A 14260-nucleotide genomic window follows, 5' to 3' on the forward strand; every position below is an offset into this window, starting at 1 on the left:
GGAGGGCAAAGGCCGCTCTTTCTGTATCCTGCAGGSTCCCAGCTCGAGCACTTTCATGCAACAGGACCTGTATGTGTCTGTGTAAAGCAGATTCCTGTGTTTCCATGGATACACTCTGTTATTTCAATACTACAAGAATTCCCTTGGTTTTCCACTGCAAAGCCTTGTAAATACTTCAGACCRGAAACAGGAGGTGCTGCACAAAGCAGAGCTGCAATTTAGTGCTTCACTGGATTAACTATCGCCTGTCGATGGAAGMCAGGCAGGGAACAAATCATGCTGCGTTACTGTTGTCCGCCTGTGGCAATGCCGGGCCAAACAGGGAGGCTACCCCGACCAGCCACACGTTTGTACCTTCTGCTGCTCTGGTCTTTTCATCTTCCTATAAYGCACGTGCTCTTTCACCTCTCTTTTAAGCTCTGCCTTTTAATACAGGCTTAGTTCAGCCCAGGCTGAGCACAGAGCCACTGACCGGGGCAGCCGGTCCCCTTTTCAAAGAGCCRGGAGGGCAGCAGCCGCCTCTGCCCCCTGCGCCCAGGGCGTCTCTGCCTCCCGCCCCGCCGCTCCGAGCCTCACCTTGGGAACAGGCTCAGACCTGCGGCCCTTTCAGCATCCTGAAGGAAACCCCTAGGCCACAGTAGGGAAACTGTGAAAAGCCAAATGAGAAATCTCTTTTCCCTAAAACAGCAATTTTACACTGAGCTCCACCTCCACAATGTTCCCTTGGCAGCAGACAAGCGAAAGAGCAGCTCCGCTCTGCCTCCCTCTCCAAAAATCTTCCCATCGGAGATGCTCACTTACCCCSGGGCCCTGCAGGGCCGCTGCCCCTGCTCCATGCGCCGCAGCCCGTGCTTGAGGCCGGCGGGGCCCAGAGCAGCGTGACACCAGCTCTTTGTGAGGAGGAGACGGCCCATGTTCCCGGGGGACAGGAGGAGCTTTGCGACACGAAGGACATTTTTAGAAAGGCACTGGGGAGGTGAGTGTCCCCGGCCTGGCGCAGCCGGCTGCCTGGCAGGCCGCTCTCCAGGGACGGCGCGAGCGCGGCCGCCCGCTCGCTGCTATTTATAGCAGCCAGGAGGAGCCGGGAGCTGGGCCAGCATCTGCTGCCACCCCGCTCGGCGCTGCCCGGGGCACAGCCTGGGCACGGCCGCGGCAGGACGGGCGCTGGGGGTAAGCAGGGCCCCGGGGGGGGCCGGGGGGGTAGGAAGGGGCAGCGGGCAGTGGGATGGAGCCCCACTCGCGGTGCTGGGTCTGGGTGAGCGCTGTGGGGTGGCAGGCCCGGCTTTGTCCAGCTCCYGGGGTGTCCCATTGCTGTGGGGCACCGGCCCCAGCTGCACCAGCATCCCAGAGCTGCACAGTGTCACCCCTGCACCCCCCGGGTGTCCCTTTGTCCCCAGCCCTGCTGCTGCACCCTGGGGCCCTTAGGGTGCTGTGACCCTGCAGCAGAGCAGGCCCAGCGCCAGCACCTGCTGTGGCGGCTCGAGCAGGGCCTCAAAACGAGCGGGAGCGRGACTGGTCGGGGAGGGACAAGCTGGAGGCTTGCAGTGGGGAGGCAGTGTGAATAGCTGAGGCTTCTTGCGCGCCTCGCCACAGGACAGAGGCACCGTGCTGTGCTGCAGGCTGCAGGGACAGGCAGCATGGAGCAGACTCATAGRCTTACTGAATTATTATGGTTGGAAAAGACCTTCAAGATCATCAAGTCCTGCCCTGGCCTGCAGTGGCGGGAGGTGCTGCTGCACAGCCACACAGCTTCCCCCTTCACCCGCAGTGATTCCCCAGGGTGGTGGCCATGTCTGCAATGAAATGTCAGCGTGTTGCAGGCTGGCAGCGCCAGGAGCTGCAGGACGGGGGCCCTGCAGCAGTTGGCAGCATCCTTTGGGTGGTCCCTGCTGGCCACTGGACAGGATGTGGCACAGGTGGGTTGCAGCTGGTCAGTGCTGTGCCCTAACGTTTTTTTCTACTGTAATTTCTAAGCAAATGGACCCTGTGTACACCAGACCTCCCCGCTCCTCTGGGCCTTGTGTTGTGTTGAGYCTGCCCGGTGAGAGCGGCATGTCCTGAGCGGCACCAACTCCTCCCTCCGAGATGGCAGCTACAGGGAGGTTCAGCGCCGCGAACCCCGGCAACCCCCAGCCTGGGGACCTGATCGAGATTTTCCGGCCAGCTTATCAGCACTGGGCCCTCTACCTGGGGGATGGCTACATCATCAATGTGACGCCTGTAGGTAAGGCCTGCACGGTGCCTTGGGTGGTCCAGGGACCTGTCCTTGTTCTAAGAACAGCAGTTGACTTTGAGCAGCTTTGGGTTTCTTGACAGCATTACAATGAGGATGAAGATGCAGTGAGTAAGGCAGGCACAATGGTGTCCCGTATTGTGACCTTGTGCACGTCCTTATCTTTGGCTGATTCAAGAGTCTGCCCACAGTGGAGCATAGACATGTTGTATCTCAAGATTTTTCTCTGCCATGCAAGAAAAGCCCTTGATCTACCCTGTAAGAGGGGCTGTAGTCTCCAGAGGTTTGTGAAAAGGGGGTTGCACATCTTTTCCTGGGGTAGGCTTGTGGCTGGGGAGGACTGCAGCCCTCGGTGCTCTGTGGGTTGTATATAGGTTGCATACAGGTTCCTTTCCCTTAGCTGCCCCTGGAGACACCAACATACACAGGGGCCTCCAGGCAGGTATTGCACATTAGGACTTCCAGAAGCCAGACAGAAATTGCTCTGGGATCCTGGAGGGGCAGGAATGGGMCATTCTGGCTCATCCCAACCCTGCCTTCCCCAGACGAAGGGCCTTCATCATCGTTCGCCAGTGCCAAGTCAGTCTTCAGCAGAAAGGCCCGGGTAAGGATGCAGCTTCTGAAGGATGTGGTGGGAGATGACACCTACCAAATCAACAACAAGTATGACAACACTTACCCTCCCCTCCCCGTGGAGGAGATCATCCGGCGGGCCGAGTACTACATTGACCAGGAAGTGTCCTACGACCTGCTTGGCAACAACTGCGAGCACTTTGTGACACTGCTCCGCTACGGAGAGAGGGTCTCTGAGCAGGTGAGTAACACTGGATAGTTGTGTGCATGCTTGTGGTGCCCTTCCTTGTGAAGCATATGCTTAAATTCCCTTTATGAGTCCTTGGACTGGGTCATAGCCAGGTGCTGAGTCTAAATAGTCATTGCACCCAGTCTTGCTGAGACCCACAGGGTTTGCTAATAGGCTAAGCTAAAGTAGAGTCCCTATCATTGAGCACCTCTTGCTGAAGGGTGTAGGCCTGAAGTCTGTCCTGTTCTGCTTATTAGGTGTGTGTGTATCTCTCATATTCGATTAATTCTCATTTGTGGTTGCCTGGTCCTCATTGGCGTGCTAGAGAAAAAAGAAAAAAAAGGAAAAAAAAAAAAAAAAAGCTCCATAGCTCCCAGGGTTTCCAGTCTCTGTTTTGCTTTCCCTTTGCAGGCCAACCGAGCGATTGGTGCCATTGGGTTTGTAACGGCTGCTGCTAATGCCTTCTACCTGCTGGGCCTTTTGCGGAGAAGATTCAGAGAAAGACAGTACTGACGGACTCGCGGGACAGCCGGTCAGTGCAGGGCAGCTGCGTCCCTAGCTGGGATGGAACCAGGACAGCTCACGGATGTGGCTGCAACTGAGATTTACTAACTTATACACACATATACACACACACACACACTTACACACACTTATTGCTTTGCTGAGGACTGATCCAGTGATCTTGCAAACGTCTTTCTACACATGCTATTTTTACAACCTGGTTCCTCTGAACTATTTTGTTAATAACTTTTAAAAACAGTTTGAAGAAATATTTTTACATTGTTTTGAGAACAAAAGTAACATACCAATATTGCTAAAAGTAATGTGGCAACTATTGCTCCAACTAATGGACTGTGCAGCTGCCTAGACCTGMATGAGTCTGCCTGTGAAATGGTAAAAATGGTAGACAAGACAATACTACAAGACAATACTACATCTTTGTCCTTGTATTGCAGTTCCTAAACTCTGAGCTGCTCTTGAGAATGAGGAAGGCAGAAAGGAAGGGCAAGTCTTAAAAGACATCTCCCTTAGTGTTTTAATTTGGTGTTTTGTTTTTGACGTGGTGGTGTCTTGCTTGGTTTTCTTCCACCTGCAAAATGTCCCCTTTCCTGTTTCCTCTGACTCCATCAGGGAGCAGTAATTAGGGGGCATTAGGGAGCCCCCCACCTGTTGACTGCTGTGGGGACTCTAACAAACAAATCAACTAGATTTTTGTCTGGCAAGTGTTTGTTCCAGGTTGGGAACACTGTGCAGCTGAAATTTCTCTCTTCATCCATTAAGTTCAGTAACTGCTCGTACTGGACCTGACCGAGCTTGTGCTTGGTCAGCACCTGTGCAGCATCTAAGTGACATCTCACAAAACCTGGAGAGTCCAGCTATTTCCCAGTCACAAAGTTGATGTGCAATTTGTCTCATAAGAAAACTACTATAAAAAGTTGTGGKTTTTTTTTACTGCCTGAAGGAAACATTTGGTTTGCATTTTTGGAATCATGTCATTTGCAGACTGCATATAAGAAGTTTAACCTATCTTGCTTTGGCCATGTGCCACTGCCTGGACTGCAGGAAGATATGAGAGCAAAAGAGCTGTCTGCAAGAGGCTTGCTATTTTTGTCTGCTTTTACCATGTGCATAACTGGATCAGAAGCTTTTTTTAAACATCAGTTGTTCCAGTGTTTGAAATAACAAGGCAAAGACTTCTGGTCCTATTTTGTAGTGCCCTCAATTATTACCTTTRAATAGAAGTCTTCTTTTTTTAATGTGGGGAAACACATTATAATAAATCTGAACCTGAAAGACTTTCTTGGTTGCTGCAAATGTAATCAAAAGTTCTTTTATGACTAACTAATTAGGTCACTGGAAAATTAAAAATGAGAAAGCTAATCTAGAGGGGTTCATTTTATTGCACCTGTATAGCAGCTGAGCTCYAGAGCATGTTAAACCCTTGCTTCTTGGCATGACCCATTGAAAACAGAAAGTCAAGGCTCAGTGCTGCTTTCCACAGAGCGAGTCCTTGAAAATGGTAGTTGTGTGTGATATCAAATGAGAACAGCATTTAGCTCTCAGGAGTGTCATTATCAAAGTCTATGAGCCTGAGTTAGCAAAAGCTGCAGTATCAGTAGCTAAGATAAAACAGGTTTGGTCCCTCCTTCAGTTGCTCAGGTGCGAGGAAGAAGCTTGTGGGTTTTCTGGCCCACTCTCCCCTGGCCAGGGCTGTAGCAGGGCACAAACCAGGCCTAGGAGAGGGTGGTTTGTGCATGGTGAGGCAGCTTGTTCTTTCTGAGGCTTTGCAGACTTGAGTGGGACATATCCCTGTGGTGAATCCTTTGCTGGCTTTCCCAGCCTGAGGTGACAGCTCACGCCTTTTCTGTTTCCAGTGAGTTACATTTGTGCCAGAACTGTTAAAGTGGGTGGGTGGGGGGCAGGTCAGGCAATGCACATACCCTCTTGTCACATCTATAATTCACTACAGGATGGAAGAGAGCTAGAATTGCATGGCATGTGAGCCTTTCTTGTAGGCCTCAGGAGCTGCAGGGTGTCATTTAGTGATGGGTGCTGCAGATGTACATATGCTGTTTTATGGAGTCAGGACTAGGCCGCAGATTTTTATCTGCCTTCCCCTCAAGCTCCGAGGCTACATTGACAGGATGTGGTGGAGCAGTGGCCAAAAACCAGAGTGGGATAACGATAGGATGCAGTAGATACCACTGCTGCACTTCATTCAGTATTCCTTGAGACTTCGCAGTGAACAGTGGCAAAGTCTGAGACCAGCTGTGGCCACAGAGTAGAAGCAAACTTGTTATTTTACCAGCAGCTGTGAGAATACTACTTGTCTGTGCTCCAGGGCTCCTGGTTTCAGTTTGCCTATGAAAGGCTTAGTTCCTTCATCCATTTCAAAAATCTGAGACTTATGTATATCAAGTGATGAAAGCAGGGACTGTTCCCCTCAAGCCAGTCACTGTGCAGTCCCATCCGCAGCTATAGGGCCTCGCCCCTAGATCTCTTCATTGTGTTCATATATTGGGTTAATGTAAACCTCATCTGTATTTTTTGTTGCAAAGTCTTTTGCATCTAAAGGAGGCCAGTTCGGATCCTTTTGCAGCTTCCTCTGCCATTTCCGATATTTGCTCCTTGACTGGAATCCAAACAAGGTTTTAAGCAGCAACCAGAGCTGCTTGTTCTGCAAGATAACGTCCTGTGGAGGGACAGAGGGCAGCGTTAGTGCCGACGTTCGCCCTGGAGAGGGAAAGGTGCTTAGCAGACACAAACTATCCCGTGTTATATGTGCAAAATCCCCCAAGCCTCTCTTCTTACAGGCAACAGGAGCATAACTTTGGGCATCTGCATGTTCTCACGTTCACTGAAATAGTTGCCAATTGCTATGTGGACATCACACTCYTTTGTTCATAGTAAGAGAGCTTAGTTGCATCTCTACAGCAGGGGAATTTAGAAGGTTTTCTTCCTGGGGCTGCAGCAGGACTGCATGCCCCAATTTCCTTGCAAGGAACATTACCCAGTTCTGGATACTGCTCCGTGATTCGCCTAGTGAGACACAGCCAGCTCTAACCCACATGATTTGTGAGCTTGTCTCTTTTCTTTTTAATGACGGAAATATTCAGCTGCACTACCCAGTGCAGTCTCTAGCTGGGCAATTTGAGATCAAGAGGGAAGGGGCTTTAAAGTCACTATCAGGCATCTGCATGTGCAGCCGCCTGCTCTGCCATCCCCAGAGCCAGTCCTGCTCCTCGTGAGTATTAGGGAAGAGGGGGCTTCCTTATGGCAGCGCTTTGTTCATTCCTTTCCCTGAAGACTTGTGAGACTTTGTCTAAAGCCTCTGGTGCTGCATAAAATGGATTTGATTGACACAGGAGAGGGAGGAAAAAAGCAAAGGCCTGTGGATTTATGCTTCTGCAGGAAGAGCATGYGGCTGCTAATAAGGGAAGAAAGAAACTGCTCTTGTTTATTCCCAGGGATAAAGGAGGTAAATAAATGTACTCACCTCTGTAAAAAAAGATACACAAAAGGTGGCCAAGAGCATCAATAAGACATAAACTCGCCAGATCACAGGAGTGCAAAGGAACTGTTGAAAAAGACATGAACCACAGCTAGGTTTAAATGCCTTGCCAAGATCTGCATCTGTTCCCAGTGACTGAAGAGGCTGACTAACATTTTTCCAATGGCAAGCATAAAGGAGGCAGTAAGAAATAACAGTAATATCTCTTGTCATAGAGATTTTGGAAAGTTTGAGGCCACATTCTCTAGGGTATATAGGTGCTTAACTCACCTTGGCTACTGAAACTACTACTGAAACCAGTGATCAGGTGTCTGGATCAGAATTAGATGGCTAAATACTTCTGGGGAGTAACAACTAATGTGCAAAGTATAAATCCCGTCCTCTGCAAGCTAATTCTAATGCCAGGCTCCCACACTAAAAAAAACCCTCTGGTTCAAGATCCTGCTTGGGGACGAGCCGCCCAGGCTGCAGTAAGGGCTGGTCCTTGTCCCGAGCTCTCTGCAGCCCATTCCCCATGTTTGGGCTGCGCCTCTGGAAGCTGCTGCCTGTGCTCTGACCCTCGCTCAGGTCCCCGGAGCGCTCTGGCTTTGGTGCCAGGACAGGAGTAGCCCTGCTGCACTGCTCAGGCTCGCTGCAGAATTCCCTGCCCACTCCCTTCCCCAGCCAGATTCTCCAGCCTCTCCGCATGCCACAATACAGTCAACATGATTGTGCTTTGCTATTATGGAATAAGGGCAGCAAGTATGAGCACTTTTCCCTATTGATGCCCAGGGTTCATAGGAGAATATGAATGCCTSATTGATGGAGCTGTAGCTCCTGGACTGTGTGCTCAGGTACAGGACCAATGAAACATGCAGCATGAAAGGACTTTTCATTTAAGCTTACCTGCATGCCACTATACACAGCATCAATGTCAGCAAAGAAGAGGAAGAGGCAGATTCCAAGCTGGAGGGCCAGTAAAACTGAAAACACATCTGGGGAAACAAGAGCATTTGTGGCCCTGAGAACAGTGGTGGTGTGACCAGAATAATTGCAACTCTGCACGTGTGTTGATAGGAGCCCCAAGTGCTCATATAAAATTGCCAGTCCATAAAATCCTACTTTTGTCACAGAAAAGAACTGGAATCTGGAAGCTACTCTCCACTAGCCTGCTGCAAAGCCCTCCACTTGCACGAGTTTTGTACTGATTTTACTGCACAAGCAATTCTTACACAATCACTGGAAGCCACCTCAAAAAGGCATTGCTATTAGTCATAAGTCCTCATTAGAAAGCTGTCTATCTTCTACAGGTGATCAGTGCTCTGTGAAACATTTGGGACCTGCTTTTTCCCAAAATACCGAGTGAAATCCARTACTGCAAAGGTTAAATCAAGTCCTGCTTATCGCGAGTAAAAAGCTGCAATTGCAAAGGAGCTATCAGTACCTGGAGGCTGGCAGGGCTAAGTCATCTGTGCAAAACTCAAATAGAAAAGAAGGATTATCAGGAGAGGATTTGAACAGTAATTGCATCATAGGCTTTTCTTTCTCATCTCTAGGAATGGAGGTCAGGCAAGGCAAGAGAGTAGCTCTGTGGATTTCCAGGCAAATACATCTCATTTTTGTTTGCTATCTGTGTTCACAGTAATATATAGACTTGGCAATAAGTCCAGCACATCATCTGGAAAGCATATATTTTCCAAATGAAGACACAGTCACCTCTTTCAGATGTGCTGCTTATTATTTCAAGGAAGAAGCTAATATAAGAGGTGGTAGCTGAGCTTGCTTCAGAGATAGTGCAATGGGAGCTGACATAAATCAACAGTTATTTTACATGCCAGTCAGTTGTTGGGCACAAATAAAATCATAGCATCAGTTTCCTAGCAGCCTCTCTTGTCAGGGATATTTTGTGGCAGGAATGTGAGTCTATGGAGCACAGGTTAATTCATGCACCTCTACTTACAGTTGGTATAGATGGGCTTGCGAAAGGGCTTCCCCTTGGAAAAGACGAAGGCCACGATGATGCAGTTGACAGTGGACAGTGGCCACAGTGTAGTGTCTTCATAGCTGAGGACGCTGCTGTCGGCGTTGCTGGTGGTGCTGTTTCCTGCTGCGCTGCTGGAGGTCTGGGTCTGGTTTCCCAGAGAACAATGTCTGTAAGGAAATACCAAAGGAAAAAACAGATAATTTCCYGGTCTATGTTAAAATCTCTGCTCTCAGGTGTGCAACATCTGCTCTCAGGTGCGCAACAGAAGCAGAACATAGGACAGACGAACTTTGAATGTGTGTGTCCCATCTTCCAGCACACCATATGCCCAATGATGCATCCATGCAGTGGCTATGCAATAGCCTCAGCTGGCCACAGGTACCCATGGCCATTGGAAAATCTTGCTGAGTTTCCTATTCTACAGTTTCTTTTCTGCACTATGACATAACGTAAYTAGTTCCTGTGCATAGGTAGAGAGTTTAAAATTTCAGGGAGACAGCAAACAAGGCTGCTTGCAAACTTAGAGCCATTTTTAAGCCAAGATAGATTGAAGAAAATTCAAGAAAAATGGCAGCTCCAACTGCAAGCTGGGCTCACAGACCAAAGGGGACCTTACCTCTGGCTGGCCATCTCCACGTACCAGGGCTGCCGCTTCACCAGCAGGAAGCCACAGGTTTGCATGACCACAGTAAAGCACACGTTGAGGACGATGGAGAGCAGCAAGGGAGGAGAGAGAAGCTGGCCGGGAGGACGGTAAGGTGCCAACTTCGGATAGGCCTCCGTCAAGCTCACTGAAAGAAACCACAGACATTTCCAGTCTGGACTGGGCAAACAGGGTTGCACATCTACCCGTCCACTCAACGTGAGAGCTGCAMAGTCTGACCCTACCAAATGTACGAGAAATGGCCTCGATCTCCACTTTTTCTCATCTCAATGTCTCCAAATCCCCACAGGAAAACGCACAGAAKGGGGAATATCACCTTCACCTGCATATAGGGATCTCCATGGGAGTCCAAGACCACACTGCACCTCACATTGAGAATACGCAGGGGAGCCAAGAGATAGTTATACCCTCCAAGCCCCACAACCATAGTCTAACTAGAGGAGCTAGCATAAGATGAGCAAATGCTCATTTTCCAATGAAATCATATATTCAAATACTCAGCTCTGTGCAGATTTCCTGTAGCTCTGTTGCAAAGGATTATGAGGCAAATGCCACTCTTTGGACCCCAGAGATTGCTCTAACATCAGTGGTTATGATGTTACTGACAGCAGAACTTGGCTCCTCATTTCAATTTTTATTAGAAAATGAAGCTGACTGTTTACACCCGGGCTCTTAAACACACACAGCTGGTTTCCCTGAGCTGCTTACTTGTTAGGCAAACCAGAAGGGTAATGACAACGTCTTGTATCAAATACTGGTAATTTCCAAAGATTTGCAGTTGCTGGAAGGAAAACAAAGAAAGCATCACATGACAAGAGGTGTCAACTTTGATGATACAACCTGTAGCAGCAACGGCTGTTTCAAAGCAACACTGTACCAGCAACAGCAGCAGCAAGTCACACTCCTGGGCCTCTGCAACCCAACTATGGCCTTGTTATTATTCCTTTTTCTTCTTATACAAAGATGAAGTTATATCATCAGGCTTTTTCACTGATTCTAGGACTCTCTACAAGCAGTCTGCCTTGTGCTACTATCTATTCAGCTTTTTACATCTTCATTATTCTATATTACACAGCCCTAGCTGTGTAATAAAGATAAAATCCCCCCAAAGCATGATTCACCAAGAGAATTATTATACAACTTACCCAAAACAGCAAAGCAGTACCAAAGAATTGAATCAAGCCATAAAGGGTCAGGTATTTAACTACAGCAAAGGAAGCAACCAAAGCAGCTCGACCTTCCCTGTTCAAAAGAAAGAGAAAAGAAAAACATCCCCCCCACCCTTACAGTGGCAGACAAAATTCTATGGTCTTAGTGCTGGATGTGGTGTCTGTTCACAGGAAAAACAGCTTTTGTACAAGGTTTTTACGAAATGTGAAAGAGTTTAAATTCCATATACATTTTGGCCGTAAGATACTGCAGAGCTGCTTAACTAGCCCTTCATTTGGAGGGGGTTTTTTCTTTGCTTTTATTCGGCAGCTATAATTCCAATATCTGGCTTATGCTGCAGCTATTTTTTTCATTACCAGTTCAACACTATTAGGAACAAGGGGCATTTCTATACAAACAGGTAATTGTCTTTAAGGCTCAGTGACATTACTGCTGGCTGCTCCTTGACTGTGCACAATGTACAGATTGTCAATGTCTTCAAGCAATGACAAGCAAACCTATTCTGGGGTCGCTGCTACATCTGCCCTTCCATGTGACCTTATTCCTGAAGCTATTTAAAAAAAAAAAAAAAAAAATCTGCAATTGTGGGCAAAGGTTTCCTACAAAACACAAAGACATTCACAGCTCAACTTAAAATTAAAAAAATTCACCACCCCCAGCAGCAAAAAAGCTGCTTTATTTCGCATATTTACTGAGAAATTGCTCAGTTTCTCAAAATCCTTGAAGTGAACACGTACATGTCATATCTCTTTCCCTACTCCTCTCTTTTTCTGTATGTGCAAATGTTTACACAAACAGGCATACAAACACCAGAAGGTAAACACAAATTATTTCCAATAAACCCAAGCTGCCTCAGGATCCTGCATATGCCTGTACCCACCCACTAGCATCCTGGCACGCGGAGCTCCGGGTCGGCAGCAAACCTACCTGATCAGCTCCGGCACACATTGTATATTGGGAATTTGGGATGTGAAGGGAGAAGCCACGGATGCCTCCTGCTCGGACAGTGATATTCCTGCATGGGCCATTTTCAAAGCCTGAAATCCACAGGAGTAATTAAATGGTGAGAAATCCTTTCACCCCATACAACCTGCACCCTACATTTACTGGTGCTTTTCAAGCTTTGCTTCAGATGTCCTTTGTAATTGATCTTCTGCTACCCTGCAGCCTACCTGATCTCATTTTCCAGATCGTATTCCTTCCCCAGGGCTTAAATATTTCTTTTGTTCATTTAATCCCATTACACCTATTTTCAATCTTTTGAACCATGCTGTAGACTCTCCCCCACATTGGAATTCGTGTATAGCACTTCTGTTAAATATGCTGTTAAGCTATTGGGATTTCCTCTTTCTTCCTTCTATCCCTTTCAATGCACTCTTCATATTTCTTTTATTGTTTATGAGCTCCCTAGAACCTGATTGCAGCACCTCTATCTTAGCAACAGTAGTAGAGGCAACTTTTGCAAAACCAGCACAGTATAATATTATATTATTATATCATTCATATAATAATAGATAATAGGTGATATAATTATTTTCATAACTAAGGCCATCAGCTGTACATTCTAGTACCAGAAGACACGAATCAGAATTACTGCAAATATAAAGAAGTGCATAAAAAGTATCTCTACCCTCAGTTTCCAGGGAGAAAATAAAAATAAAAAAAAAATAAACAAAAAACCCCAGCAATTATCCTCTGGAATTTCTGGATGCTGTTATAAAAGCATAATAAAACACAGATACATTGTATTTTACAATGGCATACTGACTGAATGTACCCATAGGCTGACTTAGAAAATCCTGATGAAATGTTTTGTTGTGCAGCCCCTTGCAACAGTACTCACTAGACTGAACAAAATGACACTTTTAACTACAATGAGGCATCGCTTGTACGTACCCCACAGTCATTAGCTCCATCACCACACATACCCACGTAGTAACTGATGGGGAGAAGGAGAGACAAACACATAAGCTTTGCATGCAGCTATTAATCGTGCATGGAGATGCACTGGCATCAGATTTGCAGGTCCATTAGCTCAGGACTTGAGTTACTCTACTACGTAAGATAGATGCAGTGGGAATGAAGAGGCTGCGTCCTGAGGTTTAATCACTTATGTGGAGGGGTTGGGACAGAGTGCAGGGAGCAAAATTAGGATTGAATTTAGAAAAATGAAAGGAAACAACATTATTTTTTTCCAAACAGCATTTTCCCTTTCGTGTGAGGTGCCATGGAATGGGAACAGGGTGCTCATATCTGCACATTTGTTCCTGTGGCTGCAGTTTGGCTTTTAGTGGCATTTTGTCCCTCAGTGTGCCTGGAGGCCCAGCAAAGCAGGAGTTAATAGAAGGCCAGGGCAGCTCCTGGACCACCACACAAAGTTCCTTCGAGGGGCCTGGAGACCTCCACCTGGATGAGGTGCTCATAACCGATAAYTTTACTGTCTTCTCTCAGAACGATGTCACATCTTGTTTATCCTGAACCAGCGACATGTAGTTATTGTGACTCCTAGGGGAGGACGTAATGATTTCTTTGGAAGGTATCTGAAAGAGCATCTTTCATGTCACGCYCTCGGCTGCTCCAGGCTCTCTGCAGCTTTGCTCAAGCTGCAGCTGCAGCAGCGCAGCGAGCGCCGGGAGCGGCTGGCAGGCGGCAGCSGCTCCTTGCGAGGGCTACAGCCTTGCTCTGGATTTTTGGCTCATCCCTGGATAATGCTGCTTACTGTCCTGAAACAGCAAAGCAGCTTCTAAAATGGACCAATGCGTAAGGCTATTCCTGACACACAGCATCCTTGCGGGCAGGCTGGGAGGAATGTGGATGCAAAGATGGTGAACATGGATTATGTGCAGAGGAAGGGAGGATCAGAAAGACGGGTTTGGAGCAGTGCAGGCTGGCATAATTATACATCAAAAAAAAAAAAAAAAAGCATTTTACTGTTTTCTTTTCCTTTTTCTCTTACCACAGTAGTAAAACCTAACAAAGCCTTACTTCAGTTTTTGAAACTCTTCTACGAGGCTGGATTTCTGGGCAGGAGACATCCKAGCAAAGACAGTGCCATTCACCAGTATCTGCAAGAAAAAGCAGCAGGCTGTCTTTGGCCTTGCAGGCTGTCCTTGCAGTCGTGGCGCAGACTATGTGGATATGAAGAGGTCAACTGGTCTAAACTGCTCCCCTAGGGCAGGATCAGGTCTCCTTGAGCAGAGTCTAGCACGTGCTTCATTTAAAATCCTCCAATTCTGTCTCCCAAATCTGCAAGGTTTTGCTATSCATAAAGTTAGTGTTTCCTCTAATTTAGATTTACCATGCTTTGAGGTCCTTCTTGCTCTCTCCATAGCAGGTGCTGGAAAAACAGAGTGCCATGTTCTCTGCAAAAGCCTTTTAAATGGCGCAGTTTAGTGCTTTCCATGTGCACAACA

General features: G+C 47.5%; 2 protein-coding genes across 2 annotated transcripts in view; one reads left to right on the forward strand and one right to left on the reverse strand.

Moving 5' to 3' along the window:
* The first annotated feature begins 862 nt into the window (after positions 1 to 862).
* Positions 863 to 4649, forward strand: HRASLS (HRAS like suppressor). Its single transcript, XM_026039555.1, has 4 exons — positions 863 to 976; positions 1975 to 2224; positions 2779 to 3047; positions 3447 to 4649. The coding sequence occupies exons 2-4, from the start codon at positions 2086 to 2088 to the stop codon at positions 3546 to 3548; spliced, it is 510 nt and encodes a 169-aa protein (XP_025895340.1). The 5' UTR covers positions 863 to 976; positions 1975 to 2085; the 3' UTR covers positions 3549 to 4649.
* A 1048-nt stretch (positions 4650 to 5697) lies between these two features.
* The window catches only part of ATP13A5 (ATPase 13A5), a 28268-nt gene continuing 19705 nt past the window's right edge, over positions 5698 to 14260 (reverse strand). The window contains exons 21-30 of the mRNA XM_026039544.1: positions 13833 to 13912; positions 12744 to 12786; positions 11775 to 11884; positions 10823 to 10919; positions 10386 to 10458; positions 9630 to 9804; positions 8990 to 9180; positions 7936 to 8024; positions 7036 to 7116; positions 5698 to 6231 (exon numbers count right to left, since the gene is read on the reverse strand). Of these exons, the coding sequence (XP_025895329.1) occupies positions 6031 to 6231; positions 7036 to 7116; positions 7936 to 8024; positions 8990 to 9180; positions 9630 to 9804; positions 10386 to 10458; positions 10823 to 10919; positions 11775 to 11884; positions 12744 to 12786; positions 13833 to 13912 (1140 nt within the window). The 3' untranslated portion in view covers positions 5698 to 6030. The remainder of the gene's footprint in view (positions 6232 to 7035; positions 7117 to 7935; positions 8025 to 8989; positions 9181 to 9629; positions 9805 to 10385; positions 10459 to 10822; positions 10920 to 11774; positions 11885 to 12743; positions 12787 to 13832; positions 13913 to 14260) is intronic.

This window comes from Nothoprocta perdicaria, unplaced genomic scaffold (assembly GCF_003342845.1).
Source record: "Nothoprocta perdicaria isolate Ctin4 unplaced genomic scaffold, notPer1 scaffold_232, whole genome shotgun sequence".
In the NCBI taxonomy this organism is placed as follows: domain Eukaryota; kingdom Metazoa; phylum Chordata; class Aves; order Tinamiformes; family Tinamidae; genus Nothoprocta; species Nothoprocta perdicaria.

Bases quoted from the DNA above. Each gene is read 5' to 3' on its own strand.
- HRASLS (XM_026039555.1), top strand. From the start codon at position 2,086: ATGGCAGCTACAGGGAGGTTCAGCGCCGCGAACCCCGGCAACCCCCAG. The intron at 2,225-2,778 runs GTAAGGCCTGCA...TGCCTTCCCCAG, and splicing joins CATCAATGTGACGCCTGTAG to ACGAAGGGCCTTCATCATCG. The intron at 3,048-3,446 runs GTGAGTAACACT...TTCCCTTTGCAG, and splicing joins GAGAGAGGGTCTCTGAGCAG to GCCAACCGAGCGATTGGTGC.